The sequence below is a fragment of the Saccopteryx leptura genome, chromosome 1 (genome assembly GCF_036850995.1).
Source record: "Saccopteryx leptura isolate mSacLep1 chromosome 1, mSacLep1_pri_phased_curated, whole genome shotgun sequence".
In the NCBI taxonomy this organism is placed as follows: domain Eukaryota; kingdom Metazoa; phylum Chordata; class Mammalia; order Chiroptera; family Emballonuridae; genus Saccopteryx; species Saccopteryx leptura.
The window spans coordinates 75,026,549-75,047,588 of NC_089503.1; the positions used below are offsets into that span (position 1 = coordinate 75,026,549).

The 21,040-nt window shown below is 36.5% G+C and overlaps 1 protein-coding gene across 2 annotated transcripts in view; it reads right to left on the minus strand.

The window, feature by feature from the left end:
* Positions 1-21,040, minus strand: part of NOX4 (NADPH oxidase 4) — a 191,628-nt gene that overhangs the window by 152,170 nt on the left and 18,418 nt on the right. The window contains exons 3-4 of one of the 2 annotated variants that reach the window (XM_066370534.1): positions 5,137-5,247; positions 3,050-3,134 (exon numbers count right to left, since the gene is read on the minus strand). In XM_066370534.1, coding sequence (XP_066226631.1) covers positions 3,050-3,134; positions 5,137-5,247 — 196 coding nt within the window. The remainder of the gene's footprint in view (positions 1-3,049; positions 3,135-5,136; positions 5,248-21,040) is intronic. The other variant, XM_066370543.1, reaches the window with a different exon arrangement.

Here is a 21,040-nt window from a genome sequence, read left to right on the forward strand (position 1 = left end):
GACCTGTGTATTGGATTTTCCAGCCTTTTGCTGTAGGTGAAAAACGGTTTGAATTAACAGCACATTATAATGTACTGGAAAGAACAACAGATAATTAGTTGGGAACCTATTTTCTTAGCTATTGTAGATATTACTTGCCTACCAACACCTCAATTTACTTCTCTATACAATGACAGAAATTAAAGACTTAGTGAGATAGGTGAACCAAAATTGCTCAATAAACCATTACAGTTTACACAAATACTAGGAGGTAGTGATTCATAAGAAGACATGGCCCAGCAACTGAAAAATGCTACAATCTCCTCAAATCTAGCACGAGATACTAAATAGGCCAAGAGTTCTGAATTTCTCACTTAGACAAAGTGAGAAAGAAGGACTAGAATACTAGCCTGACCAGGTGGTGGTGCAGTGGATAGAGCGTCCAACTGGGACACAGAGGACCTAGGTTCAAAACCCCAAGGTCACTGGCTTGAGCACAGGCTCATCTGGTTTGAGCACAGCTCACCATCTTGAGCCCAAGGTTGCTGGTTTGAGCAAGGGGTCACTGGCTCAGCTGGAACCCCCCGGTCAAGGTATATATAAGAAAGCAATCAATGAACAACTAAGGTGCTGCAATGAAGAATTGATGTTTCTCATCTCTCTCCCTTTCTGTCTGTCTGTCCCCATCTGTTCCTCCCTCTGTCTCTCTCTCTCTCTCTCTCTCTCTGTCTCAAAAAAAATAATAATAAATAACATAAAAATTATTTAAAGGATTTATAAGCTCCTACCAGTGATCAAGTTAGAGGAAGAAAAAAGGTCACGTAAAAAGCCTACCAACATGGAACTAGAAGTAGACTAATTAATGAGCAAAGACAAAGTCTCAAAGAAATAAAACAAAGGATATCTAAGTGAGGCACAACTTTGGCACAAGTATAAAACATTATTTAAGCAAAACTGTCTGTGTCCTATAGCTTCATCACTGCAAAAAAACAAATAAATAAAATAAAATAAAATAGTAAAAAAAAACCCGTTATTTAAAATTAAAAGTTTATATGTTAATTACATACTCTATGGCTCAAAAGTGTAAAGGCTTCCCTAGAGAAATTGCCATTCTTCTGAATTCTCCCAAATAACAGTCCTGAGCAATAACTGTATGAGATACATCCTTAAGGGGTACATGTACCTTCTTTAAAAAGCCTTTTAGGTCAAAATAATGCAGGGCTTCTAATTTTAGGAAGCAGGGAGAAAGCTATGCCAGCACTTTGTGTGAATTTTCTCATTTAATTCTCACAATAAAACAATGAGGTAGGTAGAATTATACCTACTTTACAGATAAGAAAACTAAGGATAGAAAGGTAACCTAGCTAAGGTCAGACTGCTAGCCAACAGCAGAATACAGGCTCTCCAGAAAATGTGCTCACATTCATGGCAATACTCTCTCCACTATCTCAGTCTATTGGCCGTTCTCTAACTGAACCAGCATACTGGAACACAAGTACAGTTTACAACAAATCCAGTTATGACTATGCCAATGTCCTCCTCCATTTCATGATCCTCCTCCATTTCTGACCTTTCACTCTCCCTAGCTAATCCATCCCTAAACTTTAGCACACATCTGGCCCTCAGCTCTTGTTGAACTCTTACTCCATCCCCAGACTCAAGCTGTACCGGAGTTCTATTCCCTTCCCTGAGCCTCTCTCCATGTCTCACCTTCACAGGTGGGACTACCAATGGGAACACAGGTGTTCAGGAATAAAGCAGTAAGGAAATACTTGGCAATTTTTAAAAAGCTTTGAGAACATTCCTGATTCAAAAAGCCTTACACTAATATCCAGACCAAATGTCCATGGCATCAAAATAGCTATGTCCCACAAATGACAACCAAATAAAAATGTCAGGGGGTATGCCACCAGATAGTAATTAATCTCTGAAACTCAAAAGTATAATAACAAAGTCTACCCTAAGAACTGCCTATGCACATCACACAGTAAGGCAGAAGTGCAGCTAGGGATGAATCCTACATAACCCACCTCCAGAGTCCATAGACTTAATATATTTATTACTATCTGTTCCCCCCAAATTTTAAGTATTCTATAAATACTCAGGATAAAAATTTATTTTAAAATGACGTTTTTTATTAAATATATTGTGGTGATTTGGTTAATAAGATTATATAGGGTTTCAAGTGTACATTTCTATGATATGTTACACGCTCTGTATAGTGCATTGTGTATAATATGATGCTTAAAAATGAAAAGATTCTCATTTTATATGTTAACTGGGAATTGAGCTGGACAAATTTTCACAAATTTTTGAAATATGCTCCTCTATCCAAGTATTACTATCAAAGTAACATTTATCAAATATAATTTTGAATGGTATCATCTTCAATGAATGTGCATTTGGCATTCTAATTTTGATGTGTTTAAACTCCTATCATATCATTACTTTTAGAGCCTAAAAACTTTTAGTCTGCTTCTTCTAATCTTTATAAATGAAATTATTTACTTTTAGGAAATATTTTTAACACCTTGGAAGCCAACCTTTAAAGATTGGCATAAGACACACCTATTTTCTGTAGCGCCACTAGCAACTCTCTTTAAAAACTTGGAAGAGCCTGACCAGGTGGTGGCGCAATGGATAGAGCATCAGCCTGGAATGCGGAGGACCCAGGTTCAAGACACTGAGGTTGCCAGCTTGAGTGTGGGCTCATCTGGTTTGAGCAAAGCTCACCAGCTTGGACCCAAGGTCGATGGCTCAAGCAAGGGGTTACTCGGTCTGCTGAAGGCCCACAGTCAAGGCACATATGAGAAAGCAATCAATGAACAACTAAGGTGTCACAATGAAAAACTGATGATTGATGCTTCTCATCTCTCTCTGTTCCTGTCTGTCCCTATCTATCCCTCTCTCTGACTCTCTGTCTCTGTAAAAAAAAAGCCATGGAAGAAAAAATTAAACTACATGAGAAAAATCACAAGTTGGTGAAAGTAAATAATCTACAGAATAATAAAAATGTCATTTAGAAATGTGTTACTATAACACAATAGATCACATCTTTTGATTTTCTCACCTGAGAAAATACAGATGGTAACACCACAGGTTATATGGAATGTTCTGCTTTTATCCAACAATCTTCTGGTTCTCCTGCTTGGAACCTAAATAAAAAGCATTTAATATTCTAAAAATGATACAGTAATTAAGATATGTGTACAAAGTTTTTCACTATAGCATTGTTTATACTATCAACATTTTAGAAATATAGCAGAAGCCTATCGATTAAATATTAGTGAGATAAAGTGATATATCTAATCCGTGGTACACTCAAATCATTAAAAAGAATGTGGCCCTGGCCGGTTGGCTCAGTGGTAGAGCGTCGGCTTGGCGTGCAGGAGTCCCGGGTTCGATTCCCGGCCAGGGCACACAGGAGAAGCGCCCATCTGCTTCTCTACCCCTCCCCCTCTCCTTCCTCTCTGTCTCTCTCTTCCCCTCCCGCAGCCGAGGCTCCATTGGAGCAAAGTTTGCCAGGGCGCTGAGGATAGCTCTGTGGCCTCTGCCTCAGGCACTAGAATGGCTCTGGTTGCAACAGAGCGAAGCCCCAGATGGGCAGAGCATCGCCCCCTGGTGGGCATGCCGGGTGGATCCCGGTCGGGCGCATGTGGGAGTCTGTCTGCCTGCTTCCCCGTTTCCAACTTCAGAAAAAATACAAAAAAAAAAAAGAATGTGAGAAGGCTTATTATTGATAGGAGAAAATGTACAAGATATACTGTTAGGTAAAAACATTACCTAACAATAAATCCTATATTGTTTAAAATTAGTGGCATTATATGTCAACATATCTGTAGCATTTACCCCAATTTTAATCAGCAGTTGTTGTTACAGAGTAACATTAGGGGAAACCTTCACTGATTACTTTGCATGTTTCTGTAATGTTTGCATTTTACTACATATATGATTTCCTTTTGCAGTTAAAAAATAACATTTTTTTTAAATAGCGCAATTTCATTTATGCCTGCTTGATCTTAAGAAAAATAAAATGTCAAGCATCTTTGAATACCTATGTTTCAAAATAGGGGACAATTCTTTATGACATATTAAATACTGAGAGATTTAGATGGGCACTTTTCCTGCTATTTATCTTCTTTCTTCACACCAAGCCAGTGGCCAGCCAGAGGGATCAAAATCTAGCATTTTACACTGGTAGGCAAACAAGAGTTATTTCCATAAATTACCGCATTAAAAGAAAAAAGTTTCCATATATAATCACAGGAAAAGGTTAAGAAGTTTTACCGTAGTAAATTCAGCCACATAAATTTCACAGGACATCAAAGTGACCTCACATTAACAATTCCTTTTGAAATGTCAGTATCAAAAAAATAAGTAAGTAAAATATCAGTATCTATCCAGCAATGCCTTACTATCTCAGTGAAGAAAGGAATAAATAAACACACACACACACACACACACACACACACACACACACACATATAATTAAAGACAAAAGAATGTCAGTTGAGTTTTAACTTTCCAGGGCTTTTCTGTTTTCTTAAATCCTTCATTTTACAACACTAAATAACCACACGTGACATCACTGTTTAATCAAGATATTTTTGAGTCATCTTACATAGCTCAAAACAGGTGTGCACTTTAAGAGAGAAATTGCCACCAACACTAGCAGTCATTCTATGAATTGCTCAAAAGCCACAGGGCTTGAGTTTGCTCACCTGGATTTAATTAAATGGAAAACAAGATCTCAGTGAGGCATGATATAGTGGAAAAACCTCAGAACTGAGACTGCTCTTAGCTCTACCATTTACTGGTCCTGGGATCTTCAACTCACTTACACTCTCAATGCCTCCGGTGCTTCATCTGCGACACCGGATTGCAGTATCACTGTGGGGATTCACAATTATATATGTGAAGTGCTTAGCATTGTGCCTAATACCACTATTAATAACTTTTTCAATTATTCTCTGCCTTTAGTGTTGCTATCTAAAATAGCTCCTTGATCACCTTGACAGGTGACAAGGTCTTTACTGTCATCTTTGAAGCAATCACTGTATCAGAAAGTCAGACCATGGAAACTAAGTAGGACTAACACTCCACTGTCACCATGAATTTTTATTCTGCAATCTGTGGCTACAGTTTCATTTTTCTTACCTTCTGGGATCCTCGCAGGTAAGCCAGGAGCGTCCGGCACATGGGTAAAAGGATAAGGCTGCAGTTGAGGTTAAGAACAGATGCGGAGGCTCTGCTGAGACACAATCCTAGCTGAACAAATAAAGCAAGGGTCCAAACTCAGTCAAGGACAAAAACATCAAACATGCTGCAGACCTCACCCAGCTCCTCCTTGAAGGATCATGGTAAATGCCAACTCCTTTAAGAATCTTGAATAACCTTCCCCTTTCTTTTCACTATAAATCCCTAGGAAGAACAGACCTCTTTCTGCTCTGCACTGCCATAAAAGCTAGTCACCTCTTATTTCTACTACTGCACAACATATATTTCAAAAAATCAGTCCACTTTGATATTGACAGATCACTTTTTGGCAACTAATTTTAATAAAATTCTTGCTTGATGGCCATCTGCTCTTGACTGGTACCTACGTTCTTTTTATGAATAGTTATTATAAGAAGACAAGAGACAGGGTCATGTCTGTACAGTTGTCCAAAAATAAACATAAAACTACTATTTTAGGGATATTGGCTAAGAAATATGTGCAAGTCAGATGCTTGTCTTATCTGGAAATGGTGCATGCCCCTGAGATTTCCAGCTTAACTCGGCAGAATAGCAACTCTGTTACACATTATTTGTTGTCAGCATATGAAATATTGTTCCTGAGGAGAGACAAGTTAATAAGTAGTGTCAGGAAAGCAATAACTTCCATTGGCTTACATAAAAAAGTAATTAATATTTCCAGTTAGGCTATTTCTACACTGTTAGAACACCTTAGGGAACCAGTTCACTGCATATACCAGTAACTGAACAAATAGAATAATCCTGTCCAGACCATCTTTTTTTTTTTTTTTAAGTTTTTTTTAAATTTTTTTTAATTTTTTTTTTTTACAGGGACAGAGAGAGAGATAGAGGGATAGATAAGGACAGACAGACAGGAAGGGAGAGATATAGAAGCATCAGTCATCAGTTTATCGTTGCGACACCTTAGTTGTTCATTGCTTGCTTTCTCATATGTGCCGTGACCGCGGGCCTTCAGCAGACCGAGTAACCCCCCACTCGAGCCAGTGACCTTGGGTTCAAGCTGGTGAGCTTTTTGCTCAAGCCAGATGAGCCCGCGCTCAAGCTGGCTAACCCGGGGTCTTGAACCTGGGTCCTTCTTCATCCCAGTCCGACGCTCTATCCACTGCGCCACCGCCTGGTCAGGCTGTCCAGACCATCTTAAAAAAAATATTGAATATAATTTTCTCCCTTCAATTAGCAAAATTATTATCTTTTAAAAGTGATTGGTTTTTGTTGTTTAGGCCTCCAGAGAAATAGAATAATTTTTGCCTCTTTTGATCTGGAATCTATGCATAAGAAAATTTTTGCTCAAGAAATTTTATATATTTTTACTTGCAATTTTAATCTACTAGGATAATAATTCATTTAAAATACATCAGCTAAAATCTATCATATTAAATTTGGGACTTAGATAAAAATAAGTTTTACAAATTTCCTTTGTGGTTCAATACTTCAAAGAAAATTCTTACACTTTATTTTCTACTTTTTTGTGTATTTGGAAGTGTTTTGTTGTTGTGTTTACATTAAATCTCACAATAATTTAACTCAAATTGGCTTTAAGTGTCCCTTTGGCAACTACTTCTTCCTTTAGATACTGCAAAACCAAACCGGAAATTTTACGGAGAACTCATTTCCTCATATATGTTTATTCCTGAATATACTTAGCTCTTTAAACTAAGATATGAACTTTTTATTAGGTTATCAGAGTACAAATTCCCTCATTCAGAAGCAGTGGAAAAAGTGAGGAAAAACAGAGACAGATCCCAGTCAAGTGACACAATCATTTACTTACTACATGGGTAGCATTCTACAGACAAGAGCATTTCTCTTATTTGGTCATTATTCATTCATGACCTCCTTAAGAATAAGCTGCCTCCGATGTTCACTAAAAAGAAATGTGTAAGTTCTGTGCCCTGCCCACTCTGTGCAAATACCTTGTTTCATCTTTCCTAGGGACCTTAACCTGCTAGTCTAGTTTCTGAATTTCATTTAGGTTAGTTGTCACTAGATGGCAGTGTTACTTTCATGTTTGAAATCTACCTGTCAAGATTGCTAAAACATAATTGAGAATTCCATAGCGATTTTTATTTTTCAATTACAGTTGACATTCTCCCTCTAGAATACTCTGAGCCCCACACAGCTCCCTTCCACAGAACCACCTGTCTTTAAGCTCTTCACCTTACCAGCTCTCTCCATCTCCCAGGTTTCCTCTTAAAGCACAAGTCTAGCATTCGACCCTGACCCCAAATTAAGAGAGGTCCCAGATCAGCAGTGCCTCAGGTAGAGCTAATCAAAACCACACTGCACAACATATTAAAAAAAAAAAATCAGTCCCTTTTGGTATTTATGTAATACTTTGTGGCAACTAATTTTAATCAAATATTAGATAGTAATAAAAACATAGCTTAGCCCTTGCTATAGAGAGAATGTGTGCCCCCCAAAATTCATATGTTGAAAACTAATGTCATTATATTCAGAGGGAGAGACTTTGGAGGTAACTAGGCTTAGATAAGATCATGAAGGTAGAGCCTATGCTATGTTTAGTGCCCTTATAGGAGAGGAAGAGACAGAGCTCTCCTCTTCCTCATGTGACGATTCACATGAACATGAGCGGTAGGAAATGAATGGATTGTAATACATGGGAATGTTTTATATTTTTAATGTTATTATTTTTTTTAATTAAAGATTTGTCTGTGAGCCAGATGCAGCCATCAAAAGAGCCACATCTGGCTCACGAGCCATAGGTTCTCGACCCCTGCTCTAAATGTTCTCTTCTGTGTTTTACAGTAAGTGTCCATCTACTCACATTATTCATTCAATCCATATTCATTGTGATACTTACATATATGAAGGCACCAGGATTTCAAAAGTGAACTAAAAACAGAAAATGCCTTCTGCCTTAGGATGCTTATATTTTAGTAGGGGAAGCAGATATTGAATCAAATATTTACATAATCAAATGTAAATAGTAAGTGATCAATGCTGTGAATGAGAAATACGGAGAATGAGCATGTGTAACAGGACATGAGATCTCCACAGGAAAGTCAGAAACATTTCCTTGCTTAAGTTAAAAAGAAGCTGAGATCTGGAGGGTGACAGCAAGTGCCATCCAGGAATGAGAAAGCCATTCACACAGGAGAGAAAACAAACAAACAAACAAAAAACAGACACAAACAACAATAAGGTGATTATGAGAGGGAAAGGGGGTGGGGTGGTAGAGGAGGGTGTGGGGAGGATAAATGGCGATGGAAGGAGACTTGACTTGGGAGGTGAACACACCGTAAAATATATAGATAATGTATTATAGAATTGTACATTGAAACATAATTTTATTAAACAATATCACACCAATAAATTCAATAAGAAAAAATACTGAATTGAATGACTCTGAAATACTTAATAAAAGAAAGATACTTATGCAGTTGAATTAGGTATATGTAAGAAATAGCTTTTAAAAAACAGCATGCTAACAGATACATGGTAAATGGCAGATGGGAGCATGGTACTCCCAGCAGTCCAATGTGGCTGAACTGGAAATGAAGGGTGATACAACATAACACTGGAGAAGCAGGTAGCGGTAGACTTTGCTGGACTTTGTAGGTCATGTTAAGAATGTGTACATTTGCCTGACCAGGTGGTGGCGCAGTGGATAGAGCATTGGACTGGGATGCGGAAGACCCAGGTTCGAGACCCCGAGGTTGCCAGTTTGAGTGCTGGCTCATCTGGTTTGAGCAAAAGCTCACCAGCTTGAATGTGGGGTCGCTGGCTCGAGCAAGGGGTTACTCGGTCTGCTGAAGGCCCACGGTCAAGGCACATATGAGAAAGCAATCAATGAACAACTAAGGTGTCACAATGAAAAACTGATAATTGATGCTTCTCATCTCTCTCCATTCCCATCTGTCTGTCCCTATCTATCCCTCTCTCTGACTGTCTTTGTAAAAAATAAAACAAAAAATAAAATAAATTAAATTAAAACAAAGAATGTGTACATTTATCCTAAAATCAATGCACAGTGACTATGTTTTAAGCAGAGAGGTGGTGTGAAGAGATCAGTATCTGGTAATGATTCCTCTGGCTAAAATGTGGAGAACAAATTGGAAGTAATTTTGGTAATTATGTTATTTTGTGTAGTTAATCGTCCCAAAAGCAAATTTTGTTTGTGAGGACTACATTTGATGGCAATTATATCTGTGTCAGATAAAACAAGAATTCAGTTTTGACTAAATATTTTGCTAAATTTATTTTGCTGAATAATTCACAAAAAATATACTTCTAAAATTGGAGAATTAAAAAAGCCTAACCTACATCCCACTACCCACCAGTGTCTACCCGCAACTCTGACCACAGGTTGAATATTCCCAGAGACTGTCAAAGCTTCCATTTTGTTTTCTGACACTGAGATGAAATCTGTGTCTCTGTAACTTCCACCCACTAGACTACTCTAGATAGTCCTAAAACAGACATTCAAACACTAAAAAGTGGAATATAAAAATGGAATGATTTCCCAGCCCAATTTTTTTCTTCAGGCTAAACACATTAGTTGCCTATAAAATTCTCGATATAATTTTCAGACTCCCTTATCATCTCAGTAACCTTCCCTATTCACTAGAATGCACCACACGCTCTACATAGACCTATGTCTATGTAGAACTGAAGATCATCATTTCCCCTCACTGAGGATATGATCTACTTACTCCATCTATATTACATTGTGGGGTATGTGGGGTAACTATGACACATAACGGCTCATCTTGAGTTTACATCATATAGATTTTCTCACATGAAGTGCTATTAAGTAATAACCTCTTCTATCCTATAGGGGGGAAAATGGAGGTGTGAGAGAGCAGGTACGTAAATGCAAGAATTTCTTTGCTTTAGCCCATTATATCAGGTATGAATCTTATATTCTGATGGTTTTCCTCATTAATTTCTTTAGCTGAAAATTTTATATTCACATTTTCTACATCTTCATTCAACTTTTTGAGAAAGCTATTAAAATGTAACAAACTCCTATTAAAATAGTTTACTCTAGAGAGAAGTTGCAAACTACCTTTTCTGGTACATTAACTTTTAAATAAACATTTTTCTTTCGACTGGGAATTTTACAATTTGGGTAAAATATGTGACATTCCACATGTAACTATCTATGCATAACTATTGTTCAAAGGAATTTGAAAAAAGCTAGAGAAGTATTAATATAGTAGTAAATTTGAATAATTGATCATTTTTCCAGCTACCTCTTAGTGAGTCAATAATTAGTCACTTCCAGGAAAAATAAATAAAAACAAAAGTTACCATAGAAGTTTATAAAATATGTTTTATATTCTGATCTGGTATTTTGTATTTGTCTAAAGTTATGAAGTTACGTAAATTTGTACTCATTACTTAGCCCAAAAATTGGGCTAGGAAATCATGTTAGACTCTTTTCCTCCTAGAAAATATTTTAAATTAAACCAAATAAACCTTACTTTTCCTCCTAGAAAATATTTTAAATTAAACCAAATAAACCTTACACCCTACCTAATTCTTACGTGTTTTATAATCACAGAACTGTAGCTATTTCATGAGGCCTGACAAGTTACCAGTCCAACCTTCCTTTTGCCTCCATTTACATTCTAGATTGTAAATTAGCAAGTACTAGATCCCAGGCCTCCCTCCACGCTCTGTCATCTTCCTAACAGCACTTCACTCCCCAGAACAGAGATGTGAATTCAGACACCTTGTCTAGGGCTCTTTCCAAACCATAATATTTTCTTACTCTTGTTGCTTATAATTTTATCCAATCAAAAAAGCTTTCCCTGTCATTTGGGGTAAATCTTTACACAAGATTACCCGATTCTGACTACATGTTGAAATCACTTGATGGACTATTTAAAAAGAAACATGTCTGTGCTGTGTGCACTTTCGAAAATTCTCATTTCTGAGATCTGGAGCAGGGCCCTCCAGAGGTACAGCCAGACTTGACAATCACTGTTTTAGAATATATTTTGAAGTCAGACCAAGTTAAGCTTGAAGCACCTATACTAGTATGTGGCCAAAGGTGATTTTCTTACCCTCTCTTGTCATTTTCTTCGTCTACAACATTGTTTCGTAAATGACAATAACTCTACTCCAAAAGGTTATTATATTAAATGAGCATATATAGAACTTAGTGCAGTGCCTCGCACATTGTAAGAAATCAACAGAAGCTACTATCGTCAGCCTGATCACTCACCATCACAAACTAGACAGACCTACTTTCATAATTTAAATGCTCTTGTGGCATGGCTTCCTGCAAGTTACTCTTTCCAGAACTTTTTTCCATCCTCAGCATTAGAGGGTGATGTTATAGTTGTAGCTACGGAAGCTGAGCTTTATTCCACTAGTTAACTACTAAGTGTTCAATAAGTGTATGGTAAATAAATGAGTGAATGAGCCAATAAGATGATCCTTCAAAGTCCCCAGTTTAAAATTAAGGAAAAAAGAATCAGAACCAAAAGTGATTACTATCTAGAGATCTATCTAGCTCATATTTAGGATCAGAACTCAAGACCTGCTCTTTCTATTATTCCATATTGCCCACAATAGCAACTCTGCTTCCATTTCCCTAAGTCCTACCATTCTGACAACTGAGATTTACTCTATGTAACTGAACTCTCAATTTGAAGAAAACCCTTAGGACCACTGTAACTCTTTCATTAGACCGTTTAGATCTATCTACTCCAACCTTCTTTTTAATTCAACTACATTAGAAGTCTAGAAATAAGCCACATTCATAATATGACAAGGTCACTCAGCTATACTTATATTCTCTATGGCTCAGTTCAGCTCCTGGTTGCATTACCCAGATCAGCTATTCCAAGTTTTTACTGCATTATCTTAGTTCGCTCTCCATGCCTTATGCTGCTGCCATTTCTTCCATTTGTGGTGACATTCCCGCCTCTTCCCACCTCCTTGCTAACCACCTGATGAGTTCTTTATTATTCTTCAAGTCCCAGCCCAAGGGACATTTTCTCGGGCTTTGCTGGGGCTGGCACCTACACCTACACCCTCTCATTTACACCTCCAAATTTCCCCCTTCTTCAAATATTCTGAAAAATTTAAAGCATCATTCACAATGCTTCTTTTCTTCCTTCACCAGACCCTCTTTTGAGCATTTAACCCATTATATTTTAACATTTTACCTATTTATCTTATCTCTCCACAAAGCTAGCAAGTGGCCTCACTGGAAAGTGGCAAAGCCAAGCTGTCTCATATTTTTGGGGACCTCAAAATGTATGGTCTTTAAGGAAAAAATTATTTCATTAATACTCCTTGGAGGAAATATACTTTCATCAATGAAAGCCAAAGAAACGCAGTCATAAAACAGTTACACAACTAAGAAGAGACAACCCCATACAGTAATCTATATGATTTCTAAAGGCAATGGTAGGCATTTTTTATTGTCTTAATGGTAACCAAAAAGGTCCATGGTAGAAAGTCAGAACAATTTATTTTTCTTATACATCTATATATCAAACCTGTGGTCCTAATTTAAATGTTTACTTTATACTTTTAACAATTATATATTAAATATAACTATATAATTATAGATTATATAATTATAGAAAATAATTGTATAATATATCATTTTATATAAAATATATTTATAATATATATTTTATGAACATAATTATATTTATACATACAATATATATTTACATATAAATATATTTTAGAATTCTATAATATATAATTACATTATATAAATATGTAATATATAATTCTATAATATATAAATATAGAATATAATATTATAATTTAGAATATAATGAACTTTTGCCTGACCAGGTGATGGCACAGTAGATAAAGCATTGGACTGGGACACAGAGGACCCAGGTTCGAAACCTAAGGTCCTCAGCTTGAGCATGGGCTTATCAGGCTTGAATATGGGCTGACCAGCTTGAGTGCAGGGTGGCTGGCTTGAGCGTGGGATCATAGACATGATCGCATGGTTGCTGACTTGAGCAAGAAGTCACTGGCTCAGCTAGAGCCCCCTGGTCAGGCACATATGAGAAAGCAATCAATGAACAACTAAGGAACTGCGGTGAAGAACTGATGCTTCTCATCTCTCTTCCTTCCTGTCTGTCTGTCCCTATCTGTCCCTCTCTCTGTCTCTCTCTCTGTCTCTGTATCTCTTGCTAAAAAAAAAAAGAAAAAAAAAAAGAAAGAAATATGATGAACTTCCATGGGAGCAAGATTGCACTTAAGAATTAAAAAATGACATTTCAGGCCCTGGCCAGTTGGCTCAGTGGTAGAGCGTCAGCCTGGAATGCGGGAGTCCCAGGTTCGATTCCCAGCCAGGGCATACAGGAGGAGCACCCATCTGCTTCTCCATCCCTACCCCTCTCCTTCCTCTCTGTCTCTCTCTTCCCCTCCGGCAGCCGAGGCTCCATTGGAGCAAAGTTTGCCCGGGCGCTGAGGATGGCTCTGTGGCCTCTGCCTCAGGCACTAGAATGGCTCTGATTGTGGCAGAGCAACGCCCCAGATGGGCAGAGCATCGCCCCCTGGTGGGCATGCCGGGTGGATCCCTGTCAGGCGCATGCGGGAGTCTGTCTGCCTCCCCGTTTCCAACTTCAGAAAAATACAAAAAAAAAAATTTTTTTTTTAAAATGACATTTCAATGATAGGCTACTTCAAAAGTGGATAACCTAACTATTTTGATGAGGTTTCATATAAAAACAATAATGAATAACTTGTCATGAACAACCAGAAAGCAGTTAATAACTGAAGTAATTATTTCTTTCAAAAAAAAAATCCCCAAATAAACTACCAATTCAGCTGTTGGGGCATATCCAAAAGCTCATGAATGACCCTTCATGACACAACAAACTATAATTCATTCCAAATGATGTTAGCTGGTTTCTGTCGACTAACAGCCCTGGAGACTTTTCAATATGATGAAATTTTTTACTCAAGTTGACCTTTCTTACCACCTATAAACTGCTTTTTTTATTTCTTAACACTGTCTCTAAAAGAAGCTATCAGTTCTATAGAGAGAAGCTAAAGGAATTATTTTTTCCATGTAATTGAAGGGAATACCAAAAATATAGCATCCACCCTGACCTTAGAGCCAGATCTTTCCTTTTGTTTGTGAACTCCAATCTTTCTTTTTGTATGACATTGCCCTTCATTCCACCCTTTCTGGAAGTGAATGTTCTTTCATTTTCAGTCCAAATATAGTTTTTCTTTAGAAGTCAATTAGGAGTCAGAAGAAAATGTAACTATTACAGAAAAATAAGAAAGCAAGATTATAACATGATATTTCTGTCCTCGTTTTGCCTACTTTGTCTTTCATGTGCGAAAAGCCAAGAGACAGAAAAGATTCACTTCTAGAATATGTGTCTGTCTGGAAAAGTTAAAGTTCAACATAAATGGGACTCAGAATGCATTTGAACACATTCATGTGTTTTAAAGGTGATGGTCTCCAGATTAAAAGGTACAAGATGTTTACCACAGCTAATACTGTGACCTCTACCAAGGTCACTGGTCTCCAAAACCTAGAATTATAGAAATTAACAAAACAATAATAAAATCTTCTCCACCTTCTCTCAGAGAACTTTTCTAAAAAGTAAAAAACATATCAAATGAGAATGGTTTGGCCTCTCTAGCTGACAAACATTATTAAAATGGAATTTATTTTAATGCACCTATTAAATTTTGGGGATATTCATGCCCATCCCTTAACATCTTCCTCCTTTCTAAGGCACAATAACAAGTGTGTCAAGAGTTACAGAGCGTTTGGTTTAATGTCATTACTATCTTTTCCTTGTCCTACAGAAGCAAGGAAACAGCATCAGAGAATAGAATGCATTTTGCAGAGTGTGGTGGTCTAGAAAGCTGAGGCAGGCCTGGGTTCCCATTACAGGTCAGGTTCAGCACATCTGATCACAATTACTGAGTCACCTCTCACCCTCCTCATTGGAAACAATCATTCCCAATCCTTGCATCATTCTTCCTCATCTATACCCCATTTTTAATTTCTCAACATTCCTCTTAAAATCTAGAAGACAAAAACAAATATACTAGTGGCCTGCTCATATGAAATATTCTTGAAAGGAAATAATATTTATAGCAATGTCACCTCTTTGCTTGGTTAGAATTTTAATCAAACTATTCATAATAATATATATTAAAATTCACATATTGAATATTAAGATTTTTCTCTCACCTTTGTCAAGCATACCACACCTAAACATATCTATCTGACTCCTCTTGAACTCAGTCCTATTTAATAACTCATCTTATTTGAATCTATAAAACTGTCATTAAGTTCTATTTTCATCATCAAAATACTAGTGATCTTAGCTAATTCAGCATGTCTTTTAACTATGATTTTCAATTTTGAATCAAGTTGACTTTCTTCCAATCTTTCTTTGGGAAAAAAAAATACTGTCTCCAAGAACCTATTAATTTGAAGAGAAAGAACTCAATACATTAAAATGGCCAGAATGCCTAACAGAATAGGAATTCAATGAAGACAGACTGAATGAATGGATTGTTTGGAACAAACTATATACCTAAACGCAAGGATGCACACATACAGTAGTCCTCAATTATTCACAGGAGATATGTTCCAAGACCCTCAGTGCCTAAAACATCAGATGGTACTGAACTCAATGTACACTATGTTTTTTCCCATGCAGTTTTCCCCATGAATCTATGGGTTCTGCATCCACAGATATAAACAGCTAACCAAGGGATCTGAGCATCTGCAGTTTTTGGTATCCTCAGTGGTCCTGGAATCAACCCCCACAGACAACAAAGGACAACTATATGTGCATAGCTATGGTAAAGTTTAATTCATAAATTAAGCATAGGGAGAGATTAATAGTAATAACTAATAAACAGAAAAATTGTAATAATATACTGCAATAAAAGTTATGTGAATGTGGTATTATTAAGTAAAATAAGGGTTACTTGACCCCAAACTCTGTATTGTTAATACAATAGTTGATTTGATAACATAGATGCCTAGTGGGCAAGGAGCTTATACAATGTGGATACACTGGACAGAGGGATGATTTACATCTTAAGCAAAACAAAGCAGAACAAAGATTTTTATCTTGCTCCTCAGAAGGATGCACAGTTTAAACCTCGTGAATTGTTTATTTCTGGAATTTTCCATGTAATATTTTCAGACTTTGGTTGACCACAGTTAACTGAAACCACGAAAAGCAAAACTGTGGATAAGGAGGGGGGCAGGCTCCTGTATTTAAGCATTAGACACTTCTGACAAACTCTTCACAGAGTTTAATTGGTCAACATACACTGGTTCATACTAGTTCATCTTCTGAAAAAACAATAGAGTAAATCAAATGTAAGATGATATTTTGTTATAATAGAGGAAATGTAAATCAAATTTATTTTTAACTAACATTGAATAAGATCAAAATATCACACCTTGGCCTTTCTTTTGACAATAAAATAACATACAGACATACTTATTCAAGTGTTCATATATAAGTTTTTACAAGGATACTAACTAAAGTATGATCTGTGACATAAAAATAGCAAAAAATAGGGCTAAAATGGCCAAGAGTACAGAAATGTAAAACAAAGTATAACATGATGGGATACTATGGAGCCATTAAAAACAGGTTAAACTTGTATAAGAAAAATAAAATAATATGTGTGATATATAATTGAATTAATATGCATATAGGTATGGGTATTTATATACACAGGCATAGATATAAATGTAGATATTGATATGGATTATATAGATACAGATGGTTATTTCTTAGAAGTAAAGGGATTTTCTAATGTCTACTATATTATCAGAATTCAGTACACAGAAGCATGTTTTTTGAAATGTAATATATTTTAACAATTAAGCATAAAGAACTAGACAGATAACAATAAAAATGCACAATAACTGAAATCAATGGGTTAATATACTTTGAAATTCTAATAATATTCCCAGAAGACATAATTGTAAAAACAGAGGAGATATTCTGCACAATGATATTTTCACAGTATTTTTTAGGTAAATAAAGTAACAGAAACTAATTAAATGTCTAAAAATACAGATATGTTTAAGTTAGGTATGTTTTTATTTATTCAGCCAAATGTTAAAAATAAATAATGTGTGTTTATCTATAAGTTTATAATGAGTAACAAATCTAATGAAATATTTAGTTATATATTTTAAAAGATTACAAAACTATCTATTCTAAATGACAATATTTTTTAACAAAAACTTGTGTTTAGAAAAGAAATCAAAATGTTAATAGTGTTATGTGTGGGTGGGCGCTGAGCTATAAATGAGTTTCTCAACATTTTCCCTCATTTACTATAATAAGTATGAAAAGGATTACACAAATATAAAATTCATAAGAAAATTATTTTCTAAAGCAAATAATGTGGGAAAAGTCTTAAAAGTACAATTTGAAGAATAATATTATCTTTAAATAATGATGACTGGCAAATTTCTTTCTATTTTTACTTTTGTGCATTTTCCATTTTTTCACGTAACTGTATGTATTATTATATGCTGGCAAATACATGATAAATTTTACATAATTATTTTGAAAATATATCAATGGTTTAAAGAGAAAGCTTTCATAAGAACACTAAGCTGCTGGACTCGTCTAGTCTTTTGATAAATGAGAAGATATTTATTTGAAGCATGGGATCAATAAGCTAGGATAAGATGAAATAGGTATAGAAACAAATATGGAGGAGTGGAAGTTATCATGAGTGACATTACAGCTAGCAGAGAAAAGGGGGGATTCCAAGTAACGTAAAGAAGAACTATGGGGTAATAGGAAGGCACAAAAGACAAAGTTACTAATTCTTCAACACTACAACTTAAATGAGGCCCAAATAATAGATATCATTCAAACTATGTTTCCTTTGTGATAGGCGCCATATTTCCTACATCATGGTTTTCTTAAGCATTGTTAAGACACTTAACAAACAGGTCCTAAAAAATAAAAAAAGGTATTTCAACATATATTAAAATATTAATAAAGAAAAACCTAGGCCCTGGCCGGTTGGCTCAGCGGTAGAGCGTCGGCCTAGCGTGCGGAGGACCTGGGTTCGATTCCCGGCCAGGGCACACAGGAGAAGCGCCCATTTGCTTCTCCACCCCTCCGCCGCACTTTCCTCTCTGTCTCTCTCTTCCCCTCCCGCAGCCAAGGCTCCATTGGAGCAAAGATGGCCCGGGCGCTGGGGATGGCTCTGTGGCCTCTGCCTCAGGCGCTAGAATGGCTCTGGTCGCAACATGGCGACGCCCAGGATGGGCAGAGCATCGCCCCCTGGTGGGCAGAGCCTCGCCCCTGGTGGGCGTGCCGGGTGGATCCCGGTCGGGCGCATGCGGGAGTCTGTCTGACTGTCTCTCCGTTTCCAGCTTCAGAAAAATGAAAAAAAAAAAAAAAAAAAAAAAAAAAAAACCTAACACACTGCCATGTACCTCCTCTTACATGCCATCTCACAACCACCCTAACCTTGCTTAGTATGTGGGTTAGTATGGGCTATTATACTTTACAGTTCAGAAAGATGGGATAAATTGTTGCTGTCACAATTACTCTTTTTTTATAATGTAGTTTATTTTATCCACCTAGACTTTTTTTATTATTATTTATTTAGAAACTAAATTTGCCCTGGCCAGATAGTTTAGTTGGTTAGAGGATCATCCCAAAGTGCAAAGATTGCTGGTTCGATTATAGTCTGGGCACACACAGAAACAGATCGATGTTTCTGTCTCTTTCACCCCTCCTCTCTCTCTAAAATGAATACAATTAAATGAACAAAAATAAGAATTTAAAAATAAGAAACTGGCCCCAGCTGGTTGGCTCAGCAGTAGAGTGTTGTCCTGGCGTGTGGAAGTTCCGGTTCGATTCCTGGTCAGGGCACCAAAAAGAAGCGACCACATGCTTCTCCAACCTTCCCCCTTCTACTTCTCTCTCTCTCTCTCTCTCTTCCCCTCCTGCAGCCATGGCTCAAATGCTTCAAGCAAGTTGGCCCCAGGTACTGAGGATGGCTTCATGGCTTTGCCTCAGGAACTGAAATGGTTCAGTTGCCAAGCAATGGAGCACTGGCCCCAGATGGGCAGAACATCACCCTGTAGGGGGCTTGCCAGGTGGATCCCGGTTGGGGTGCACATGCGTGAATGTGTATCTCTGCCTCCCTGCCTCTCACTTCACTAAAATAAAAATAAAAATTTTAATTAAAAAAATAAGAAATTAAATTTAATGGGATGACATTGATCAATAGGATTATTAAACATCTCTATAGTATTTGAACTGTTGATTGTATTGTATGCTTCAAAGTCAAATCATTTTCTGTCATTGTATATTTTGCCTCTTTACTTCCCTCTGCACAACCTCTTCCCCTACAAACACCTCCTCCTGGTATCACTTCACTTTTATCTATATCCATGAGTCTCATTTTTATATCCTGCCTATGTGTGAAATCATATAGTTCTTAGCTTTTTCTGATTTACTTATTTCACTCCATATAATGTTTTCAAATTCCATCCATGTTGTCATGAATGGCAATACATCATTTCTTATAGCAGAGCAGTATCCATTGTATATATGTACCACTTCTTTATCCAGTCCTCTGTCAATGGACACTTTGGTTGTTTCCATGTCTTAGCTACTGTGAATAATGCTGCGATGAACATGGGAGTGCGTGTGCCTTTGCGTACCAATATTTTCAAGTTTTTCAGGTAGATATCCAGTAGAGGGATTGCTGTGTCTATTCTGAGTTTTTTGAGGAACCACCATACTATCTTCTATAATGGCTGTACCAGTTTACGTTCCCACCAGCAGTGGATGAGGGTTCCTTTTTCTCCACAGCCTCTCCAACACTTGTTATTACTTGTCATGACGATGATAGCCAATCCAGCAGGTGTGAGGTGATATCTCATTGTAGTTTTGATTTGGAAGTCTCTAATAGCTAGTAAAGATGAGCATCTTTTAATATGTCTATTTGTTGTTTGCATGTCTTCATGAGAGAAGTGTCTGTTCAGCCTCTTCCCATTTTTTAATTGGACTGATTACTTGTTTGCTGTTGAGTTTATGACTTCTTTATATATTTTAGATATTAACTCCTTGTCAGGGTGGTAGTTTGTGAATATCAACTCCAATTTGGTTGGCTCTCTTTTTGTTTTATTGTAGGTTTATTTTGCTGTGCATAAGCTTTTTAGTTTAATATAATCCCATTCATTTATCTTTGTTTTTCCTTCCCTTGCCTTTGGCATCAAATTCATAAAACACTGTCTACAGCCAAGGTCTTATAGGTTGAGTATTCATGTTTTATTCTATGTAATTTATTGTTTCAGATCTTATATTTAGGTTTTTGATCCATTCTGAATTAATTTTTGGTCATGGGGATGAAGTGTAGTCAGGTTTCATCTAGATTTTTAAATTTATCTCTTATATTTACTCCATTTCATAGTATTTTCAAGTTTGAAATTATATTTCTTATTGTTGTCACTTTTACTGTTTATATGACTATTTTTGTTTGAATGGTCAGTGTTATGGGCAATACATAAGAAAGAGCCATATAAATTATAAATACAGAAATTACTACACAAAATACCTGAGGTCCTGGTATTTTGATAAAGACTACATTGAATCTGTAGACTGCTTTGGGTACTATGGACATTTTAATGATGTTAGTTCTTCCTATCCTTCCATTTATGTATATCTTGTTCAACTTCTTTCTTTAATGTCTTATAGTTTTCCAAGTAGAATAAACTGTGTTAAGTGAAATAAGTCAGGCAGAGAAAAACAAATACCATATAATTTTATGTATATGTAGAATCTAAATAACAAATAAACGGACAAAACAGAAA